The sequence below is a fragment of the Rattus norvegicus genome, chromosome 19 (assembly GCF_036323735.1).
Source record: "Rattus norvegicus strain BN/NHsdMcwi chromosome 19, GRCr8, whole genome shotgun sequence".
Lineage (NCBI taxonomy): Eukaryota > Metazoa > Chordata > Mammalia > Rodentia > Muridae > Rattus > Rattus norvegicus.
In genome coordinates, this window is record NC_086037.1 from 49871595 (window position 1) to 49880527 (window position 8933).

The following is an 8933-nucleotide window of genomic DNA, read 5'->3' on the forward strand; positions in this document are numbered from 1 at the left end:
TTAATTGAGAGTTTTGCTGGATACAGTAATCTGGGCTGGCATTTGTGTTCTCTTAGGGTCTGTATGACATCTGTCCAGGATCTTCTGGCTTTCATAGTCTCTAGTGAGAAGTCTGGTGTGATTCTGATAGGTCTGCCTTTATATGTTACTTGACCTTTTTCCCTTACTGCTTTTAATATTCTTTCTTTATTTTGTGCATTTGGTGTTTTGACTATTATGTGACGGGAGGAGTTTCTTTCCTGGTCCAATCTATGTGGAGTTCTGTAGGCTTCTGGTATGTTTATGGACATCTCTTTCTTTAGGTTAGGGAAGTTTTCTTCTATGATTTTGTTGAAGATATTTACTGGTCCTTTGAGCTGTGAGTCTTCAATCTCTTCTATACCTATTATCCTTAGGTTTGATCTTCTCATTGAGTCCTGGATTTCCTGTATGCTTTGGACCAGTAGCTTTTTCCATTTTACATTATCTTTGACCGTTGTGTCAATGATTTCTATGGAATCTTCTGCTCCTGAGATTCTCTCTTCTATCTCTTGTATTCTGTTGGTGATGCTTGTATCTACGGCTCCTTGTCTCTTCCTTTGGTTTTCTATATCCAGGGTTGTCTTCCTTTGTGCTTTTTTTATTGCTTCTATTTCCATTTTTAATTCCTTCACCTGTTTGATTGTGTTTTCCTGGAATTATTTCAGGGATTTTTGTGATTCCTCTCTATAGGCTTCTACTTGTTTATTTATGTTTTCCTGCGATTCTCTAAGGGAGTTTTTCATGTCTTTCTTGAAGTCCTCCAGCACCATGATCAAATGTGATTTTAAATCTAGATCTTGCTTTTCTGGTTTGTTTGGATATTCAGTGTTTGCTTTGGTGGCAGAATTGGGCTCCGATGATGCCATGTAGTCTTGGTTTCTGTTGCTTGGATTCCTGCACTTGCCTCGCCATCAGGTTGTCTCTGGTGTTACCTTGTTCTGCTATTTCTGACAGTGGCTAGACCTTCCTATAGGCCTATGTGTCAGGAGTGCTGTAGACATGTTTTCCTGTTTTCTTTCAGCCAGTTGTGAGAACAGAGTGTTCTGCTTTCGGACGTGTAGTCTTTCCTGCCTACTGGTCTTCAGCTATTCCTGTGGGACTGTGCCCTGAGTCCACCAGGCAGGTCGCTTGGAGCAGAAAAATTGGTCTTACCTGTGGTCCTGCGGCTCAAGTTGCTTGTGCTGGGGCTGCTTTTGAGCTCTCCATGAGGGCAGCAACCAGGAGGGCCTGTGCTGCCTTTTCCCGGATCCCCCATGCATCGGGGTCCCAGATGGTGCTAGGTGTTTTCCTCTGGAGTCAGAAATGTGGGCAGAGTGTAGTCTCTCTGGCCTCCCAGGTGTGTCTGCCCCTCTGAAGTTTTAGCTCTCCCTTCCAAGGGATTTGGGTGCAGAGAGCTGTTGATCGGTCCCTTCAGGTCCGGGCGGGGCCTCTTCCTCTGGTTTTGCTGCTATGAAATTATGTCCTGTGTTTTCATGGATGCAAGTTAACATCCTTGGGTTGGAATTTTTTTCTTCTAGTATCTTCTGTAGGGCTGAATTTTAGAAAGATATTGTTTAAATTTTACTTTATCATGGAATATCTTTCTTTCTTTATCTCTGGTGATTGAAAGTTTTGCTGGGTATAGTAATATGGGCTGGCATCTGTGGTCTCTTAGAGTCTGGTGAACATCTGTCCAGACACTTCTGGTTTTTAAAGTCTCCAATGAAAAGTCAGGTGTAATGCTAATACTTCTCACTTTATATGTTGTTTGGCATCTTTTCCTTGCTGCTTTTTATATCGCTTCTTTGTTCTGTATGTTTCCTTTGTGTTCTGTATGAAGAATGTGGCAAGCAGACTTTCTTTTCTGGTCTAATCTATTTGATGTTCTGTATGCTACCTGTACTTTTAGAAGCATCTTCTTCTTCTTTAAATTAGGAAACTTTTTTATCTGTTTGTCGAAAATATTTCTGGGTCTTTGCACTGGGAATCTTGCCTTCTATTGTTCTTAAATTTGGTCTTTTCACAGTGTCCCAGATTTCCTGAATGTTTCCTGTCATTAATTTTTTTTAGATTTAACATTTTCCTTGACTGTTGTATCCATTTCTTTCACTGTGCCTTTAACTCCTGAGATTCTCTCTTCCATTTCTTATATTCTGTTGTTGAACCTTACCTCTATAGTTCTTGTTTGCATTCCTACATTTTTCCTTTCCAGGATTCTCCCAGTTTGTGTTTTCTTTATTGCATCTATTTCCATTGTCAGGTCTTAAACATTTTCTTTTCTTTCCTGCAACTGTTTGTTTCTTCTTGGCTTTCTTAAAGATTTACTCATCTCCTCCAATTGTTTGTTTCTGTTTTCCTGGATTTCATTAAGGAAACTTATCCATTTACTCTTTAAGAACCTCTATCTTCTTCATAAGTTGGTTTCAAGGTCTTTTATGTGTTTCAGCTATGTTGGAATATTCAGGACCTGCTGTGGAAGGATAGCTGGGCTCTACTGGAGACATATTGCCCTATATTGTATGGCCCATATTGTGTTGTTATGCTGATGTCTAGGCATCTGGTTTTGGAGTGATTATAGGTCTAGGTACTGATTTCTGGATTTGTTTTTGTTTGTTGGGCTTTATTTTCCTTGGTTTCTGCCCTTGCCCCTGGATTTTCAGAGAGTGTGTGTCTGGGTGCTTACTGTTTTACTGACATGCTTGGCTGGTGTGTTCACAGGGAATTCTTGCTGGTGGCTTGGTGAAGGGGAGGCCAGGGGAGATGACCTGTTGCACTACTAGGGGTGACTCTGAGAATTAGGTCTAGGGGAACAGAGAAAACAAAAGTCTATGGGCAGCCTACCTGGTCATCTGGTAGGCTTTGCTGGTGGTTGAGCTGGGGGTGGTTGCCCCTGATTTGGGGAATGGGACCTGGGTATGAGGTGGGGAGGGAAGGCCATGGGGGATGGTCTGAGAAACCCATAGGAGATGAAGACAGAGGAGAAGAAACTGCAGTTAATGTTCTGTTGCAGCTCTAGAGGCAACCCTGAAAATTGGATCTGGGGTAGAGAAGTGGAGAAAGTGCATAGGCAGGCTGCCTGGTCCCAGGGTTCTGGTATTAAAGACATACATCACATAACCAGCTATGTGCCAATGATTTTTTTATTAATAATCAGAAGAAATGCTGATGAAAACATCCCTATTTATTTCATTTCAGAGGATTCTGAGAGCAGTGTTGTCATTGCTCCAGATTTAGAGCCATTAATGAAGGCTTGGGTTCTGAGAGAGCAGAGACTAGAAAGTATACCAATGGTGCTAGGGCTCTGTCTGTGGCCCAGGTGAGGACATCCTAAGGAAGTTTTATCTGTGTGCCTAGGGACATGGAGACAACACATTAGGTAAAGTAGGAGGCACTCCAGGTGGAGCTAGAGCTGGTTAGGAACCTCCTAGCTTTTGTCATGATTTCCACAGGTGATGACATGGATCCATGGTGGTGCACTGGTTATGAGCATGGCTTCCATTCGTGATGGATCCATGTTGGCAGCCATTGAAGATGTGGTGGTGATCAATATCCAGTACCACCTGGGTATCCTTGGCTTCTTCAGGTGAGCCTGGGGCTGGCCTGTGCTGTACAGTAGTGGATGAACAGAAATAAGAATGCCCTATAATTCTTTATTTCCCTGCCATTTCTCAGCTCTGGAGATGAGCAAGCCAGAGGCAACTGGGGATACCTGGTCCAAGTGGCTGTCCTACACTGGGTCCAGCAGAACATTGCCAACTTTGGAGGCAACCCTGACCGTGTCACCATTTTTGGCGGGTCAGCAGGTGGCACAAGTGTGTCTTCACACATTGTGTCTCCCATGTCCCAGGGACTCTTCCATGGTGCCATCATGGAGAGTGGGGTGGCCCTGCTGCCTGGCCTTATCTCCAACACCCCTGAGGTGGTCTACATAGTGAGTTACCTCAGTCATCCAATCAATGACCCTACAGTTTCAGCTCTTACCCTCTGATACTCTGGAAGACTACTCAGTGGGAGAAACAAAGAACATGGGAAATAGCTTCTTTCTAGTACTTTCTGGGAGACTCAAGGGTTAGAATCCATTTCTCTCTGATTTATACAGGATGAGTGTAAGAAGCGTCTATAAGTACCTTGTGGCTTCCACTATCCGTCAAAAACAAGCATGCATGAGCTAAAGATATGGCTCAATAGATAAAAGCACTTGCCTTGTGTACAAGCATAAGGATCTGGGCTCAGATCCCCCAGAAAACTCACAAAGCTGCATGTGGTAACAAGTTGTAATCCTAGTCTTCCAATGGTAAGATAGGAGGCAGAGACCTGAAAAATCCCTGGAAGGTCATAAGCAAGTTAGATTCTTGTAGGCAGGAGAGAACTAATAAAGAACCATTTATCAAACAATGTAGAAGGTGAGAAGTAGCAACCAAATGGTGTCCTCTAATCTTTGTTCACAAACCATGGTACAGGTACTTCCAAAGTCACACATGAATACACACACACTTGTGGACACACACAGAGAGAGAGGGGAGAAGGTAGGGGGAGAGGGAGAGAAAAAGAGAGAGAGAGAGAGAGAGAGAGAGAGAGAGAGAGCTTATTTTTAAACATGCTTAGGTAGAATGACCCCTCTGGCTGTCACATCTGAGGAACAAGAAAATGGGAATTTCATACTTACTCCAATCTTCACAGCCCAAAGATACTTGGACACAGTGGCATCTAATTGGAATTAGGAAAACTCTTCTCCTTGCCTACTAAGATGAATCAACTCCTGCCTGGTCCCTTTACAGACAGTGGCCACCTTATCTGGTTGTGAGGCTATGGACTCAGAGACCCTGGTGCAATGTCTAAGAAACAAAAGTGAAGAGGAAATTCTGGCTATTAATAAGGTTGGAGGAATTATGTGTCTTGAAGGTCCTGGTCTACAGGACATGGGAGTCAGTCCCTACTACTCTAAATAAATTACCTCTGCTCCATGGTTTGATACCCTTTTAATCTTGTGTGTATGATGAACACCAAGATATCCTAATATATGTAGATTTTCTGCCTGGGGTGGAGAAGCATCCTCAGACAAAGAAAAGGGGTAATGATTAAGTTTTCTCAGTAGATAACAGACTATATATAAATTTGACCTTCATCACTGACCTTGGATGTTCCTCAGGTCTTCACGATGATCCCTGCTGTGGTGGATGGAGAGTTCCTACCCAATCATCCCCAACAGTTGTTGACTCCTGTGGACTTTCACCCCGTCCCCAGCATCATTGGTGTCAACAATGATGAATACGGTTGGCTTTTCCCCATGGTGAGGCACAGTTCCAATTCTCTAGAAGTTCCAAGACTCATGTTGGGCAGTGGAAGATTGATCCATAGCCCTCATACCTTACACTAAAACTGCCCTCTGTCGCCCAGATTGTGGGCTCTGATCAGACTATAAAGGAAATAACCAGAGAGAACCTGCAGGCTGTTCTGAATAATATAACAACACAGATGGTGAGACACCTTGAGTACTACCTCCAAAAGAAAGGACCTCTATATAGATAGCATGCCTAGAAACAAAGGTTTGTGTATGTGTGGTTATGGATGGGCTCCCGCAAGAACTTACACCTTTCCCCCCATATCCTATCTCATCCCCAAACACATTCTTGACACTAAGGCTGCTGCCTGTGAAAACAAGAACCTGTCTAACCTCATTCTTCCTGATCTTGGTGTAGATGCTGCCTCCTGAGTGTAGTGACCTGCTGATGGAAGAGTACATTGGGGACATTGAGGATGCCCAGACCCTCCAAGCACAGTTCAGAGAGATGATGGGAGACTTCATGTTCATTATCCCTGCACTCCAAGTAGCACATTTTCAGAGTGTAATGGGGAGCTCAGGGCCATGGGTCCTAGAAGAACTCTGTAGTGTCCAGGTCCTGTCCCATGTCTGGGTCATGGTTCTGGTACCAGACATCCAAGGACCAAGAAATACATCAGTAGCTCTTCCTTCTAATGTAAGAGAGCGACATCTTTTTCTTTTTCAGAGCTGGGGACCGAACCCAGGGCCTTGCGCTTGCTAGGCAAGTGCTCTACCACTGAGCTAAATCCCCAACCATGAGAGCAACATCTTATCCAGGTAGAGATAAGCAAACATGTTTCTGTTACTCTATTGATTTGCCAAAACTACTCAGCTGGGAAGGTCATGATCACTGTTTAGCCAAACACTTTCTCATAACTAGTGCTCCAGCCTATAACCACCCATTTGACAATTGTGACACTAAATAGCTTTATACCAAAGTACTTTGTCACTAAGGATTAAGCAGGAAAGCTCCTGGTAAGAGAATGTCATGTCACCATGTGTCCTCACCTCTAGGCGCCCATGCCTCTGTCTACTTTTATGAGTTCCATCTTGAAGCCAACTACCTCAAAAATGTCAGACCACCCCATGTGAAAGCTGACCATGGAGATGAGGTTCCCTTTGTCTTTGGGAACTCCTTCTGGGGCATGAAATGTGAGTTATTCTTATTTTCTATTAGCTGAATAGGGTTCCAGGTGTACCTAAGTGTATCCGAGCTTCCAGTCCAGTTGAAAAAATCAAGCTCTTGGATAAAACATGATCAAGAGTGTATGATTCCCAGCTTAAAAAGCCACACCCAGATTTGAATCTGAACCTTTCCAATCTATTGCTATTGTATAATCTATTATTACATTAGTTGCTTCTCTATTGCTGTGATGAGACACTATTACAAAGGCAACTTATAGAAAAAAGAATGTATTGGAACTTTCAGTTTCAAATGGATAGTTAGATTTCATGGTTATCATGGATAGAGTAATGGCAGCATACAGGCAGGTAGGACACTGGGGCAATGGCTAAAAGCTTACATCCTGATCTATAAGCACAAAGCAGAAAGAGAGAGAGAGAGAGAGAGAGAGAGAGAGAGAGAGAGAGAACTGGAATAAAGTGGACTTTTTAAACCTCAAAGCCAACTTCCAATGACTCACCTCTTTCAGTAAGGCCACACCTTCTAATTCTTCCCAAACAGTTCCACTAACTGGGACCAAGCATAAAAATATGTATATGTGTGCCTGTGGAGATCAAAACATTCAGGGCACCATACTTATGCTAGAGGGAATGAGAACACACTGTCACAGAAATTAACATGGATGAACATTCAATTAGAAGTGTGAGTGACTCTTGAATCCTGGGTGGTAAAGGGGGAAGGGAAAGAGACCTAGAATTCAGAGTCAGGCTGCAGTAAGAATGGAGATTGTGTAGATAAGATGGATGAAGCAAAGAAATGCAGGCCGACAGGATCCGGATGTAGATCTCTCCTGAGAAACACACCCAGAATACAGCAAATACATAGGCGAATGCCAGCAGCAAACCACTGAACTGAGAACAGGACCCCCATTGAAGGGATCAGAGAAAGAACTGGAAGAGCTTGAAGGGGCTCGAGACCCCATATGAACAACAATGCCAAGCAACCAGAGCTTCCAGGGACTAAGCCACTACCTAAAGACTATACATGGACTGACCCTGGATTCTGACCTCATAGGTAGCAATGAATAGCCTAGTAAGAGCACCAGTGGAAGGGGAAGCCCTGGGTCCTGCTAAGACTGAACCCCCAGTGAACATGATTGTTGGGGGGAGGGCGGTAATGGGGGGAGGCTGGGGAGGGGAACACCCATATAGAAGGGGGGAGGGGTTAGGGGGATGTTGGCCCAGAAACTGGGAAAGGGAATAACAATCGAAATGTAAAAAAGAAATACTCAAGTTAATAAAGAAAAAAATTTAAAAAAAAAAGAATGGAGATTGTGGAGCATTAAGCATACAGCTGCATCAGGTGGCTGGGACCTGGACTTTTGTCTTCCCATTGGTTCCAGTTGACCTCACTGCAGAGGAAAAGCTGCTGAGCAGGAGAATGATGAAGTACTGGACCAACTTTGCACGACAGGGGTGAGAGCACTCCCCTCCCCCAGCCTTCTCAGTGTTGGGTCCCTTCTATGGCTCCATTTGATCAATGACCTCATTAACATGCATGGAAAATTAATCACATGATAGAGTCCTCCTCACCCCAGGGCACACTTAGATATATTGTAAACACTGGATATTGGTCAGAATACAGTGACCTGGCAGGTGCTATGGTACTATTCTTTAGATTTTCCTTCTGAGACGAAGACACAAAACTGGTCAGGTAGTCTTGCCCCACATGAAACAGGCACTAGTAGGTGACACATGCCCCATCAGACCCCTCAACACTTGGCCTAATTGATTCACTGCCCTGAATCAATTCACTGCCCTGATCAATGTATCAGGCTTTGCACCGAAGTGACCTCATCCTTCTTTGATGGGTGGCATATCCACAGGAACCCCAACAGCAGGGGTTTACCCTACTGGCCTGTGTTGGACCATGATGAGCAGTATCTGCAGCTGGACACCCAGCCTGCTGTGGGCCGAGCGCTGAAGGCTAGAAGGCATCTTTTCTGGACCAAGACTCTGCCTCAGAAGATCCAGGAGCTGAAGGGGTCCCAGGAAAACCACAAAGAGCTATAGTGTCCTGTGAGAGAAATGTTGTGTAGGATTGAGGATACATGGGGTCAGCCTAAAGCCCATTGAGAATCTTTGTTAGACTTTAACAATAACATAATCATCCCCAACCTCTAAGTTGTCCATTTGACCAACATGTACTATAAACTGTTTGTGTGTCATTCATTACTCAACATGTTGGGGCCCTTTTTTATGAGACCTACTCAATAAATGTCCCATGATTGTATAGATGCGTGATCTCTTAAGTGTCCCAGTCTTCTTTCACATTCCACTGGGACCAGGCTCCCTTCTTCCTCTCCTCATTTCTCATCCTCTTGTGATCTCCAAGCCCCAGATCCTCTTCAAATAAAACAGATGCTTTTGAAATATTAACTACATTGGGAGTGGTCTAAGTGAAAATCCCATATTCTCTCTCAGCAAG

At 43.9% G+C, this 8933-nt stretch overlaps 1 protein-coding gene across 1 annotated transcript; it reads left to right on the forward strand.

The window, feature by feature from the left end:
* Positions 1–3452: 3452 nt before the first annotated feature.
* Positions 3453–8518, forward strand: LOC102548129 (acylcarnitine hydrolase-like). Its single transcript, XM_008772554.3, has 9 exons — positions 3453–3583; positions 3673–3931; positions 4779–4877; positions 5150–5290; positions 5398–5478; positions 5700–5844; positions 6338–6475; positions 7849–7921; positions 8332–8518. The coding sequence occupies exons 1-9, from the start codon at positions 3453–3455 to the stop codon at positions 8516–8518; spliced, it is 1254 nt and encodes a 417-aa protein (XP_008770776.1).
* The last annotated feature ends 415 nt before the right edge of the window (positions 8519–8933 follow it).

Coding starts and splice junctions, on each gene's coding strand:
- LOC102548129 (XM_008772554.3), top strand. CDS start 3,453: ATGACATGGATCCATGGTGGTGCACTGGTTATGAGCATGGCTTCCATT. Junction 6,476..7,848: donor CTCCTTCTGGGGCATGAAAT/GTGAGTTATTCT, acceptor CATTGGTTCCAG/TTGACCTCACTGCAGAGGAA. Junction 7,922..8,331: donor ACCAACTTTGCACGACAGGG/GTGAGAGCACTC, acceptor GCATATCCACAG/GAACCCCAACAGCAGGGGTT.